General features: G+C 48.2%; 1 protein-coding gene across 2 annotated transcripts; it reads right to left on the reverse strand.

The window, feature by feature from the left end:
* Positions 1-303: 303 nt before the first annotated feature.
* Positions 304-14,418, reverse strand: wdr17 (WD repeat domain 17; the record flags this gene model as incomplete). Of its 2 annotated transcripts, none has more annotated exons than XM_083693314.1 (29): positions 304-423; positions 859-1,042; positions 1,408-1,506; positions 2,023-2,124; positions 2,358-2,460; positions 2,688-2,829; positions 3,129-3,240; positions 4,105-4,244; positions 4,675-4,774; positions 5,198-5,289; positions 5,672-5,804; positions 5,931-5,995; positions 6,216-6,371; positions 6,508-6,633; positions 6,822-6,952; positions 7,225-7,374; positions 7,724-7,926; positions 8,380-8,544; positions 8,846-8,932; positions 9,148-9,230; positions 9,719-9,810; positions 10,022-10,190; positions 10,419-10,606; positions 11,083-11,205; positions 11,314-11,565; positions 11,870-12,100; positions 12,785-12,968; positions 13,236-13,364; positions 14,368-14,418. In XM_083693314.1, the coding sequence occupies 29 exons, from the start codon at positions 14,416-14,418 to the stop codon at positions 304-306; spliced, it is 3,912 nt and encodes a 1,303-aa protein (XP_083549440.1). The 2 variants fall into 2 exon arrangements, with proteins under 2 accessions (XP_083549440.1, XP_083549441.1); XM_083693315.1 differs by lacking the exon at positions 14,368-14,418 and adding an exon at positions 3,663-3,683 and having other exon boundaries at positions 13,236-13,358.
* Between the last annotated feature and the right edge of the window lie 591 nt (positions 14,419-15,009).

The raw sequence follows: 15,009 nt of genomic DNA on the forward strand, positions 1-15,009 counted from the left end.
CGAGAAGCTGCAACACTGTAGACTGGACGACTTGTGCGCACTTGGGAAACCACACTGAAAAAGCACATGAAGGAGAGAAAACTTGGTTTTAAGTCTGGGTTTGGTTGCCACTTTGTTCGTTCTCTTTCACGTTTCGTTCGTTCGTTCGTCGTTCCGGAACTTTTTCCGTCCCTTCTTCCATTTCCGAGAGAGAGAGAGAGAGCAGGTACAGTTGCGCTTCCTTGACGCAGGCCATCATGTGACCTCGCCCCTGGTGGCTGACCAATAAGACGCTGCCATTAGCCCGTCCTTGGTGGGCAGGGCTTAGAAGGGGTTGAGGCGAACCCCAGTACCCAGAGGGGAGAACGGGTTCACCTTTGCCCACATGAGGGCGTCGTTTAATGATATAGCCGATTTACCGTCTTCCAGGAAAAACACTGGGCCCTGAGAGAAGAAAACAGAAAGATAACATGACTGAGATACTGTATACAGTATGAGGCCATCTTTGACAGCAGGATAATGGTTTGTTATGTGGTAAAAGTACATCCTATCCCCTTGAATCGCTGAAACTAAAGAGAAGCAAAGACTTGTATGAGCTGATGAGCTGTCATCTGAAAGTGATGATGTCCAAGGGTAGTGATGTCCAAGGGTTCAACTCTACTCTTTGCTGACTGTTACCAAAGATTGTGGAAGGTTGGCTAAATAGCTAGCTGGTGAACTCCACTCATCAACCTACTCTTCAACTTTAGTAATCAAACCAACGTCAAACCAAAGTGACAATCGGGACTAACCTGGATCCTGACAGGGACTAACCTGGATCCTGACAGGGACTAACCTGGATCCTGACAGGGACTAACCTGGATCCTGACAGTGACTAACCTGGATCCGGAGGCCAGTGAAGCAGGAGACCTGGACGTCAGAGTGGCTGGGGAGGTTGGACCCTGTGACGTAGTCCGGCCCCTCCAGACCCCGCAGAGGCTCTTCCTGGATCCGGTCCAGCAGCCGGGCGTACTCCGCTCTCTGGGCCTCTGATGGAGGGGTGTACGGGGCTTCATCAGGGGCCCTGGGTGGTGGTAGGAGGGGAGGGGTGACACAAATAATAACAACATCACTCAACATGGGTTTTATTACACGACTGTTGTTGTTGTTGTTGTTGTTGTTTGTGTACTCAAATTCTTGTATTGGCTATAGCAAAGTGTAATTTATGAATATACTTGTATAAGGGATCTTTTTTTGTGAGTGGTGTGTCCCAATAGTATTGCCTAGGCTAGTACCCTATCCTCATGACCACATGACCACAGATGAGTGAAAGCAATTTGCTGAACATTGCTGAAGAGGGTCAAGGCCGACCTAGTGGTCCAGGCCAGAGGTGCTGTAAACCAGTGGTAAGTGAGAGTAGAGGTGCCTGTTGACTTGTGTTGAACTCACTTGTTGAGGGACTGTGTACAGGCTGTCCATGCCTCCAACTCTACAGTCAGCTGCTCTATCTGCAGTGGGACTGACACCTCCCGCCTCTTCAACAACTGACTGGAGATGGAGAGAGAGAGAGAGAGAGAGAGAGAGAGAGAGAGAGAGAGAGAGAGAGAGAGAGAGAGGGAAAGAGGAAGAGAGAGAGAGGAAGAGAGAGAGAGAGGGAAAGAGGAAGAGAGAGAGAGAGGAAGAGAGAGAGAGAGAGAGAGAGAGGAAGAGAGAGAGAGAGAGGAAGAGAGAGAGAGGGAGAGGGAGAGAGGAAGAGAGAGAGGGAGAGGAAGAGAGAGAGAGAGATAGAGAGAGAGAGGAAGAGAGAGAGAGGGAGAGAGGAAGAGAGAGAGAGAGACAGAGGGAGGGAGGAAGAGAGAGAGAGAGAGAAGAGGGGGTGTATAGGGCAAGGGAGAAAGAGAGAAAGAGAGAGGAGGGGAAGGTAAGGACCAGAGAGGGAGGGAGAGGGAAGGAGAGGAAAATAAAGAGAGAGCGATACACAGAGAAAGAGAGAAATCCAAGGCTGTTATGTTTGTCTGAAACAGTGAGATTTTCCATGTAGTTTTCTGTCAGGTCAGTGCTCACCTGGTGTACTCGTACAGTGCAGGTACAATGCTGGAGTATTGTCTCCTAATGGCCAACAACGCACCAATGTAACCGCATAGGATGAGTAGCTCACTACGATCTCTGAAACACACACGCAAACACCACACACACACACACACACACACACACACACACACACACACACACACACACACACACACACCGTGCACACACACACACACACACGCACACGCACACGCACACACACACACGCACACACACACACAGACACATCCAATGTCAGAGGGTTAATACCTTCTCTGTAATACTGTATTAAGTCACTCTGTAGTTTCCAGTCCATTGACTGTACTTACTCTGTACACTTGACAAGTACGAGACGGTCAGTCCTAATGTACCCCAGAAGGTCCAGGACCGGGTAGATTGAGTCCACTGTCCACTCAGAACCAACGAGCTGTTCTGTAAAAAGAGGGAATAGCAATATTGAAATATGAGTGTGAATCACCATAGGATACCAATAAGCCACTGTAGGTTATTTGCACCTAATAACTTCTGAGTCACTGTTAAGGTTCATTAATAGTGACAAACATGTTGTTGGGTTGAGTCAGTATTAAACGCACACATGCACACTAGCACTCACACACACACACACACGCACGCACACACGCACACACACACGCACTCACCTTTGACATGTGTGATCCCGATGGGCAGGGCTGTCTCTGGCTCAGGGCTGAGCAGGTGATACTTGACAGCATTGAAGACGTCTCCCTCACTGAGCGCAGACTCTGCCAAGGCCTTACACTCCTCCAAACTGGGCAGACCACACTAGAATAATAATTATTGACGATAATCAATTCATCATTGCATTGATCAGGTATTTTCTAACTCATGTCATAGACCACTGACTTCGCCAAAGGGCTACGTAGCACGTTCCATAGGTAGCCCTGCTGTAGCAGAGGTGGTTTGAAACAACTCTCTGCTAATCATTAACGTTGCCTCAGACCCTGAAGACATGCATCAACAAGCTTCTTGAACACTTGCCCAGTGGGCTAAAGCCCAACACGTCCTCATGCGCAACACCCGGGTTCAAACCCCGGTCGGTGTCACTAGGTGGCACCACCAACCTTCTCGTGCAGGTGGTTGATCTCGGCGGAGCTCCCGGGGTAGAAGGCACACAGCTTCGCTAACAGGATCTCGTTCTCTGGGATCATGTGGAGTAGATTAGCTGCCAAGTCCCTAATAAGGGGACAAAGGTGAGAGCACTCTAGTTGTTAGAGTGGCGTAGAGATCTCAGTTAGCACACAGACCTAGGCTGGGCCCAGAGTAGAGTAGAGTAGAGTAGAGTAGAGTAGAGTAGAGTAGAGTAGAGTAGAGTAGGGTAAGGTAAGGTAAGGTAAGGTAAGGTAAGGTAAGGTAAGGTAAAGTTGAGTTGAGTTGAGTTGAGTTGAGTAAAGTAGTTGAGTAGAGAAGAGGTAAAGTTAGGTAGTAGGCTCAAGATCTAGGCCAGGCAAACACGGACCAGTGATAACTTGTCTGTATGGCTTATAGGCTGTTAATCATTACAGTAATAATCAGGCCAGAACAATGATCAAATCAAACAAGTGGAAATTTGAAAACATATGATGATAGGGTTATGACTTATGAAGAACTAATAATACCTGAATCCAACACATGGAAAGCTATAGGAGATGAAGAGATAATAAACATGGTAAATGCTGAAACAAATGGGCCAGTTTAAATCCAGATGTTTAACTTCTCAATTTTAAAAGATCATGCAGTATGTAAGCACGGTATTAGTTGGGGCATATGCTGTGGGATCACAGAGCTTAGAATAGAGGATAGACACTTCATAATATATTAAATTACTGAATTGAATTACTGCTTTGAATAATTTAATTAACTTTCATCCAACCAAACCATTGATTACTGAACATTGATTACTTTGTCTTATGATGACTGTTGAATAGATGATTCACTTACTTAAACAAATGTATCGTTATGTAAGTCGCTTTGGATAAAGGCGTCTGCTAAATGCCAAAAATGTAAAAAAAAAAAGAAAAAAAAAAAGAAAGACTATTGGGTCGCAGCCAGACTACTCACCAGGTGGGCGTGGTCATGTACTTCCTGGCCAATAGCTCCAGAACGTAGTGAGTGGCCTGATTGGCTGCTTCCCCCAACACCATCCCCACACACACAGCCAGCTCCAGCTCATTGCCCCGGATCAGACTGGCCATGGCAAGCTATGAGGGACAAAAAACCCAACAGCGTCATACATTTACTGTGTCCATTATCCATCACTCAGTTACTCACACGGTAATGGTTCACACTAAGGCACTGGCCAAATCAGGCAGATGTATAACAGCAGTTATAACAATGTATAACAATGCATATTGTACATTTATTACAGCCCATGTGTATGCTGTACATAAGCGTCATTCACACCAGGGGAGGCTGCTGGAGGTAGAAATCGGAGGATGGGCTCATTGTGTTCCTCATTCCATTCGATGCATTACAACGAGCCCGTCCTCCGATTTCTACCTCCACCAGCCTCCCCTGGTTCACACACGAGTGGACTGTATCATGTGACGACACGACACATGGATGTCGTGGATTGTCTTTATGACCCCTGCTAATGTGGGGGTGTAACCCCGTACAGAGCACCCTGTTTACCTCAGTGTTGTCCACCGCCAGATGACAGCATGCCGCCAACACAGCACGGCCATCTTGGAAATACCACTCTGCCAGTTCCTTACACACACACTGCAGCAGCCTGGAACCAGAGAGTTCAAACACAAAGCCTCAAAAGTCTGGCTATGAGGGACGTGTTCAACCTTTCGATATGGACGCCAAACTTCACCAACAGGGATATTTTGTTCGGAGATGAATTCAAGGGAAGTGAGTACAGTATAATTTGTAAGCAATATATGTGTGATATATGTATATTTTACTAAATTAAAAGTGTGAATGTAGCATGCACATATCAAACTTTCAGACGTGGGTGCTGGGCCAAAACACAAACTACTGTATGAAATAGAACAAGAAGAGTCTCCATGAGGCGAATGCTCCTCTAAAGTACTTCAGATCAATCTGGCTAGTGCAACTAAAGCACTTTGGAGCAGCATTTACGGGCCATTCTTCCTTTTCATTACTTCCATTGTGAAACACTGATGTATTTTCATGTTCAAAGACATACCCATTATATGCTTCAATGTCGTCACTGTCTGTGCCGGCTGTGTGGTTTAATGAAGTGGCCTGCGGCATATGGATGTTGCCTTCACATGCACCCTGTTCAAGAACAAGAATAAAGGAGCCTCAAGAGTGGATAGACACTTCATAATGTATTGAATTACTGAATTGAATTACGGCTTTGAATAACTTGAATTAACTTTCATCCAACCAAACCAGTTCTTGGACACATTGGACACAATGACTCGGCATAGACAGAGACTGAGCATAGACAATTGTACAATTCTTCACTTTGTACTGTGTGTGTTTACATTATGATGACAATCTGCTGAACTATCTATCTATGTCTATCTCCTTCCATATCTATGTCTAGGTAATGAGAGCTTTTCATGACAATTAATTCGAATGTATTTAATACATAGTTTGGCCAATAAACTTGAACCTTGAACCTTGAACCAGAGTACATGGTGTGTAGTCGTACCTGGGCCACCAGCAGAGCCTCCTTTAGCTGACCTCTGGAGGTGAAGAAGTTGACCAGCTTCCTCACGTCTCCCGTGGCGATGCAGTACGGTATGACGTCATCGTTTTCCTCCTGCATCAGCTGGTCAGCTCTCCTAAGGCGAGGACAAATATATTGATTCACGATGTCTGTTTATTCATTGTAATCAAATGAAGAGTCTGAATAAGGTTTATTGACTCAAACACCCACATCCTAGGTTCACATGATTGAAAGAACATACCTTTGCATCAGTTTCTTCCAATATTTCATGGACACACCAGGGGCAACTGATAATGCCTTCTCCCACTGGCAAATGAAGGTCATATGAATGAGAAATAATCAATGACCAACTGCACTGTACAAACTGTACAAACTGAAGTAATTCATCTTTAAAGAGTGCGTCTCTCTCAATGACTGATATGCATGACAGGGTTTAACCGACAGTATGAGGTATATCACACATATGAGATGCAAGGTTTCCTGGTGTCTTATTGAGGTTGCTGTCTAAAGGGACAGGGGCCTTCACCTCTCCCAGCTCCACCATTAGTTCACAGTATCTCTGGATCTGGCCCAGTCGGAGGTGGATCTCCGCTGCGTCTCTCAGTCTCTCCTCCTTGCTGGGCGCTCCGATCCCTCCTCCGAACTTGGACATCTTCACGATGGTCAACTCCTGGGCCTCAGACTGGTTAACAGGAAGAAAGATAATGAATTGATTATGATTGGTGAATAATATGCTCCTTTGATGCCTTTTGAGAAGGAAGCGAGGAGATCGGATGGGAGGAACAGAGGAACAACCGTTGGACCAGTGGATGACTCACGGTTTTGAAGCGGACCAGGTGTTTCATGTGCATGATGCCTTTGCCGTAGCTCTGAGGTAGCAGACTGTCATCCTGCCCGTTGATCACGGCTACCAGGTCCCACAGGTTGTGACTGCCCCCTGGTGGCTGGAGGTACAGAGAGGCGTTATCACCTTGAAGGGATTATTTGATTGTGAAGGCTACACCATCAAGCTCCCAGATTTAAACCACGTGTCGGAATGTGGTGAGTAGTGGCTAGAGAATACACTACTGGCAGTTTTGTCTGTTCACTTGTACTCACATAATGAGCATACTCACATAATGAGCGTACTCACTGAAAAACACTCAGAGAACCACCTCAGTTTCTTCATGTGCACTTCACTGGAGAGTTTATCCAACTCCTGCTTGATGTCTCTGGAGACTTTACCACAGAGCAGAGGAGCGGCACCGGGTACCATGGCCCTGTCTGGAGAGGAGAAGATAGAGAGAGATAGAGAGAGAGGCAGATGAACAGACAGACAGACGGACAGACAGACAGACAGACAGACAGACAGACGGACGGACGGACGGACGGACGCACGGACGGACGGACAGATGAATGGACAGACAGACAGACAGACAGACAGTCTAGTAGTGTGTAATGGGGGTTGTGAGTAATGGTAATAAAGACTCTATCATAGTGGTATTGACCAACCAGAGAGTCACAATAGCTAGTGGTTGACGAATCATGGGGCTAACCTGTGTTCCCGATGATGTCGTCCCAGCCATGGTCAGCCAGGATGTTGACGAGGAGAGGGGCAATGAGCGGAGTGAGGGACCACAGCCTGACCGTAGAGTCTCTGGAACAGGAGGCCATGGTGAAGGGACGGCTGGGATGGCAGGTCAGGCCTAGGACAGTCGGAAAGGAAGACATCATTAGTTATAAGTTCAGCATTACTTGGACTTTATTTCAACAACAACAAACACCTTTCTGACCGTTAAACACCTTTCTGACCGTTTTTTTCCCTACTTTTTTCAGAATTTTTACCGTTCCGACTCTGATTTGAGAAAACACCCATGCAGTGAATCCCTCCCCCAAGACCAGGATTGGAGAAAAACACACACACACACACACACACACACACACACACACCTATAGAATATTCCAAATCCCAGCCTTTGAGAATCCCCTGTAATGTCTATCCTGGTTTTTTACACTCTGTCAACCCATATGGATCCCTGTACAGCGCTCTCGTACCATAGACGTCAGCCCCATGGTCATAGACGGTGTCCAGACAGGTGCCGTCTCGGGTGTCCCAGACCCGGATGGTGTAGTCCCAGCTACCAGAGGTCAGCAGGTAGGGGACCTCCGTGTTCCACATCAGGCCTCTGACTGGGGCGGTGTGGCCGCTCAGCACGTTGATGCAGGCGTCCTGCGTGTAGTCCCAGATACGCACCGTCCTGAGGAGGGGGGGTGGGGGACAGAGAGACAGAGATAGAGAGAGAGAGAGAGAGAGAGAGAGAGAGAGAGAGAGAGAGAGAGAGAGAGAGACAGAGAGAGAGAGAGAGACACACGGACAGAGAGACAGAGATAGAGAGAGAGAGAGAGAGAGAGAGAGAGACACACACACACACAGACAGAGAGAGAGACACACAGACAGAGAGAGAGAGAGAGAGAGAAAGAGAGAGAGAGACACAGACAGAGAGACAGAGAGAGAGAGACAGAGAGAGAGAGAGAGAGAGAGAGAGAGAGAGAGATTAGATATAATTTAATAAAGGGCCCACAGTAGAGGAAAGTATTGTCAGGCCATTGACAGACAACAAAGAGTGCGCGTGGGAACCAACAACCTAACTCTGAAAATCATACAGAATCACGAAGTTCATAAATAACTGACACAAATCAAATATCAGTACCCATCATCAGAGCCACTGCAGAGGATGCCCTCTCTGAGAGGAGACCAACGCACGTGGAACACCTTGGCCAGGTGACCCGTAAAGACCTTCAGTGGCTGGTCCGAGCTGGTGGCCAGGTAGTACACACGCACGTTCTTGTCCTCACAGCCTGTGGCTATCATATCTCTGTGGAAAGGAAGAGAGAGAGAGAAAGAGATTGAGAGAGAGAGAGATTGGGAGAGAGATTGAGAGAGAGAGAGAGAGAGAGAGAGAGAGAGAGAGAGAGAGAGAGAGAGAGAGAGAGAGAGAGAGAGAGAGACAGACAGAGAGAGAGAGAGAGACAGACAGAGACAGACAGAGAGAGAGAGAGAGGGGTGATGTCACCTATGCTCTTTTTGGGATGTACACACACATGAATCTATAAACATATTTTTGAAAGATAAAAGTTTGATGGATGATTGAAAATATACAGTAAATGCACTCTTACTTGTTGTTCTGACTCCAGTCACAACCGAACACAGAGGCAGGATGTTTGTATTTGTGTAAGACTTTGCCGTCTATGGTCCTTATGATGCTGATGTCACGGAAAGAACAAAAGACATAATAAAAATAAACAAATCAATAAATAAATAAAAATAATAATAATACATCACATTTACAGCACATAGTGCTTTTCTACGACCTAAAGATGCTTTACAAAAGTGTTAAACCAAACCATGCATATAGGTAAAGTACTGTAGTTCCTTCTAATCTTCCTGGTACGGGCTTTAGTAACGTAGATGTACTGACCAGAAGCCATCACCGCTACATGTGGCTATTCTTTTAGAGTCCTTATGGCTCCAGGCGATACAGAATATCCCATTCTTCCCATGCTGTCAGGTAGGCAAGAGTAGGAAAATGGTGGCAGTTATTTAAAGACGGTTGTTACGGTATATTGTAGGAGGATTGATGGTCCCCACTACCCCCCTGTGCAAGTTTCATCCTGTAAATAAGTAAAAAAAACCTTTCTTCTAGCATTGTGACTGCCAATAGCCCCTGCTCCTAGCATAAATAAATGTTTCTTATGATGACTGTTGGATAGATGATTCACTTACTTAGTCAAATGTATTTGTTGTAAGTCGCTTTGGATAAAGGTGTCTGCTAAATGCCATAAATGTAAATGTAAATGTAATGGTCGAATCTAATGGATAAAGATTGATACAAATACAGTACATGTGTATACAAGTAGTTACGTACATATGGTATCTTATATACCACAAATATGTAGACAGTGACGACCGTATAATACTTATGAGGTCAGTGACTGACCACAGTCTGCTCAGGAGTGTCTGTGACCTTTGTCAGTTTATGACGGACTGACCTCGTTAAATCTTGTGATCATTTTGCCTTTCTTCACATCCCAAATGAATGCACCATTACGAGACGTTGCCCCGGCTATGCAGTTCAGGTCTCCTTCGAGTAAACAAAAATACAAAAGAGAGAGAGATATTCACGACTTTCAAATGAACTATGAATTAAAGGAAGCTGAAACATCTACATCTAATAGCATACGAACAATGCATTAAAACTGACAATAATAATAATTCATTCTTATTCTCACACAACTGCTTATGATTGGATGAACTTGATTGTTATGGTCTGTGTTATTTCCTTTTGATCTTACCAGGAGCCCAGGACAACGAATAGACCACGCCCTCGTTGCCAGGAGACGTGTACACGGCCGTCAGTGTGTTGATGTCCCACACCTTGATCGTCCCGTCAAACGACGCCGTTGCCAAGAGGTTGGGGTCGTCCGGTTTGAATTTACAGTCGAATATGGTCTCAACATGACCCTGGGAATAATATCTAGACATATTACCCCCCGTAGTAGTCCTACGTCTTGGCTCCCAATGTCATAGAGACCCACCCCTCCCACCCCTCCCAACCCTCCCACCCCTCCCATCCCCCCTCCTCTCTAGCCCCCCTCCGCTCCTCATTCCCCCCCCCCCCCCCTCATTCCCCTGTACCCCTACTCTCTGTCTGCCCTACACCCATCAAACTCCCCCCACCACATGTCGTACCAGGTCTCGGAGGAAGTCCCACTTCTTGGCGCCCATGTCGTAGAGGCCCACCCCTCCGTCCATGAAGCAGCAGACGGTGTGGCCAGGCGGCAGGGAGAAGGCCTGGTTCTGGGACAGCGTCGGGGGAGGGACCGCCTCGCTGGTGGATGACATGTAGTGGTTCTTTGTCGGTGAGGTGGCATTCAGGGCTGGGAAGGAAAGTGAGTAACCAAAGGAATTATAGTACATGTCCGAAGACAGCGAGATAATGGGCAACAACATACAACAACAACATACAACAACAACAAAACAGCTTTTCTCAAGAGGTCACATCTGAAACCAGCAAGGTATTGTTTTTACAGACATCTTTTTAGTTCTTGACAGAGGAGGTTTAACAGTCGAGTAAGCTAATGTCCACTATGCTAGAATGTACATGAGTGTCCCTGTCCACCCCCACCCTAGCCCTGTCTCTGGCCCCCTCCCCACCCCAAAAACCCCACCCTGTCCCCCCACACACCCCAGCCCTGTCTCTGGCCCCCTCCCCACCACACAAACCACAAACCCCACCCTGTCCCCCCCCACACCGCAGCCCTATCCCTGTACCCCCCCCCCCCCACCCCAGCCCTGTCTCTGGCTCCCTCCCCACCCCAAAAACCACCCCGTACATGAGTCACAGAACGCTTACATTTCTTAGCCGGGGGAGCGTTCAAAACATGCAAGGCGTGGAATCCGGTCTTCTTCAGTTTGAAGTTATCCAAAGGTGTCGACCTTGACACGTTCCATATCCTCAACACTCCGACTTGAGAATCTTGAAAAAGAAGGAAAAACCGACGTAAACCATACTAACCTGTAGACCTAACCCCTCGTGCTCAATGCCTTCGCGAACCCCCCGCCCCCCCGTTACCCTGCTCCTTACCCCCCGTGATGAACATGCCAGGGGCGCTGGGTACCCATGCCAGGCACTGCACGGAGGCGGCGGCGCTGGGGAAACTGAAGGTGGTGATGCAGGACAGAGACTCCGAGTCTACCAGACGGATGCCATTATGCAGGTTGGCCACTAGGAGGTAGTCGTTGGAGAGGGGGTCCCACTCCAGCGCCGTGATGGGGTCCTCCTCGTCCGTCCCCTCTAAGGACTCAGGGCGCAGCACGTGCTTCTGGTTTTTAGATCCTGGGGGGGGATTGAGAGCAGAAAAAATGAATGGTCAAAACTTAAAATCCTTCCTGTATCTCTTCAGCCCCTTATCAAACACAGTTCACGGGGTGAGGTACACTCCAACATGGGAGAAACTGCAGCCACCCAAACACCACCTTTCCCCTACCACTGTGGGCCATAGTAGCCAGCTACAGGAGCCTGCAGTGCCCCCACTGGCCACACAACACAGCTGAGAGGAGTTTCCTTGTCAGGCTTTGCTGGCGACGAGCAACACAACAAACCATGTTCCATCCCAATGAGCTTCTCCTTCTTTCCGTACCTGGCTGGAAGATGGAGAGGCTGCCGTCTGTGTGTCCGAACACCACCTTGCCCTTCTTGACGGGGTGCCAGCGGAACAGACAGATGTCGGACAGGAAGCTGTGGGCCTCTTTGTGGACGGTGACGCCCGCGTCTGGCCCACTGATGGCCCAGATGTAGAGAGGGCCCCGGTGGGACACAAACGCCACGCCGTCGCCCGCGTTCCAGCACCAGCTCAGAGATGCTGGGATACCTGAGGAATACACACACACACACACACACACACACACACACACACACACACACACACACACACACACATGCACACACACACAGAGACACAGTTGTGATTACTCAGTAAGGCCCAGAATTGAGCCAAGACATCCGCAACAACAGCCCTTACCAATGGCATTAATAGGCACAAACACTTCACAACAGTGAGTCACTCTCCAAGACAACAGTGCCTCCTCCTCTCTCTCTCTCTCTCTCTCTCTCACAAACACACACACACACACACATACACACACACACACACACACACACACACACACACACACACACACACACACACAGTTATTTGATCCTAGACCTGTGGTAAACATGCTGAGTCTGCCCATAGAGTCTCCCCGTCGCTTTTAACAAACAGAGTAATCTGATCCTATTCTGACTGGCTTGGATTGAACTGGATGGAGCGAAGTGAGAATGTGCTCGCAATTTCATTGGAAGTTACATTCCAAGACCCCCCCCCCCCCCACACATGCTGGTAGAATGGTTGCAGACAGCTGTCGCCTATGCTTGCAACATTGAAGAAAATGGAAGAAAACCGAATTCGATTTTTTTGGGAGCTCCGCCCAAGCAAGGTGCTTCCCAACTAGGAAAACCTGGTCTCAACAAGGTGACGTACAATCCAGTGTAATTCCAGTAAAACAACCAGTACCTTTGGTGTTGTCCAGCCTGGCCACGGCTTTCTGCTCCGCCACGTTCCAGACGATGAGGAGGTTGTCGGCGCTGGCGCTGGCGAAGACCTCCGGGTTGTGTGGACACCAGGATATGGCCGTGATGGTCTTCTTGTGCTCCGACATGATCGCCCGCAGTTTGAACTCATTGTATCTGTGGTCGAGCTGCGGGGGGAGGGAGGGCAGAACGTTCCATGGAACATCTGTGGTAACAGTCACAGGAGGGGTACTCCATGCAGGTAGAGTTTGGAAATTTCAATGGGAGACACAGTCAGACAGACAGACAGACAGACAGACAGACAGACAGACAGACAGACAGACAAACAGACAGACAGGCGTATACACACACACACACACACACACACACACACACACACACACACACAGACTCACACACAGACTCACACACACATACTCTGACAGGGTAATTACCTGGTATACATATATGGCGAGTGTTGCACAGTAAGCGAACCTGTCTCCACTGGCTGCACACACGTCTTTGTTCCAGGGCTGGCACCCGGCAGCCAGGAGCCCCACTTGTTTCACCTGGGACATCTTTATCTGCGCACACACAGGAAGGCGAGAGAATAACACACAATGCAGCGTTCCATCAGTAACACAAGAGAAATACAGGAACACAACAACAACACTGTCTGCTTCGAAGGCACCATATACTCAGCAGTGTGACGTCACTGAGAGAAGTTGGATGACTTCAGACATGTTTCAGTTTCATCCGAGCCAAGACGTCTCGCTCGCTACGCTAGGAAATCCGCAGGCCCACAAGCACGTGAGCGCCGTGCGACCGCCGTGCGACCAAAAAGGCTGCCGAGTGAACTGTCTGAGAACATCGCTGAGTACCCCTTTAACGCAGTGATCTCAGTGAAGGACCACGGCAGAGGCGGAGGGTGACATACGTGTTTTCCTATCAATGAAAACACCGCGTCGCCTAAGAATGAACTCATTCTGACCCCGTTGGCGTACTCTGAGGCGAAAATGTTAAGATTCACATCACGTCGTAATGAGCATCATCCTAATATTGAAGAGCAGCGTGGATGTTTACACACGGACACTGCTGAATATTTTAGTATTACAGATCATTTTCACAACATCAACGGAAGACAGACAGCTGAGGATGGAATGCTACCTGTCTCGCCACTCTGGAACCAAACAGCATTCTAGAGTGTGACTGTCAGACACATCAGCATGTACTGTGAACACAGCGCACACAGCTGCAGTCAGCCTGGCTTTACTCTCTCTCCCTCTTTCTCTGTCTCTCTATCTCTCTATCCCTGTATCTCTCTCTCCCTCTCTCTCTGTCTCTCTATCTCTCTATCCCTGTATCTCTCTCTCCCTCTCTCTACCCTGATCTGTCTGAACCAAAAATGTGTGAACAAGCAATCATCCTCTTTTCTCTTCCCTTCATTCTTTTTCAATTTCCCTGCCTTCACACCCTCTCTCACCCCTTCTTCTCTCTCCTCCTCTCCTCTCTTTACCTTCTTCCCTCTCTCTATTCTCCCTCTTTCCCCTCTGCCCCTTCTTCTTTTCTCTCTCCTCTCCTCCCTACCGTCATGTCAGCATCTGTCTTAGTGAACCACTCCAGATTGTCAGTGGCCATTTTTCCAGGCTTCCCTCCTTCTGCTTCCCCAAAAGTAGGTTGATGAGACAGGCTGGCGAACGGTAGATGTGGCGGTGCCTCAACGCTTGGGGAGAGAGAGAGAGAGAGAGAGAGAGAGAGAGAGAGAGAGAGAGAGAGAGGGAGCGAGGGAGGAAGTGTGTGTGTGTGTGTGTGTGTGTGTGTGTGTGTGTGTGTGTGTGTGTGTGCGTGCGTGTGCTCATTGACTGGTGCAGCCTCGCTGTGTGGGAGACGAACGGAAGACAGGGGCGACGGAGCAGCCCCCGCCGGTAGCCAGGCAACTGCTGCTCCCTGTATTTAAATGACGTGCCTTTAACTCCCCCTCTACACCCACCCAGCGCATGAACACACACACTCACGCACGCGTAGGCACGCAGACACACAAACGCATGCACACACGCACACACACACACACACACACACACACACACACACACACACACACAATACACTCATGAACGTAAATATAACGTAGGCTACACACACACACACACACACACACACACACACACAACCTGTCCAGTAAAGCGCACCAGTCTCCTGATGGCTGAGCTGTCTTGGCCCTCAGACAAA

This window comes from Argentina silus (assembly GCF_951799395.1).
Source record: "Argentina silus genome assembly, chromosome: 21".
In the NCBI taxonomy this organism is placed as follows: domain Eukaryota; kingdom Metazoa; phylum Chordata; class Actinopteri; order Argentiniformes; family Argentinidae; genus Argentina; species Argentina silus.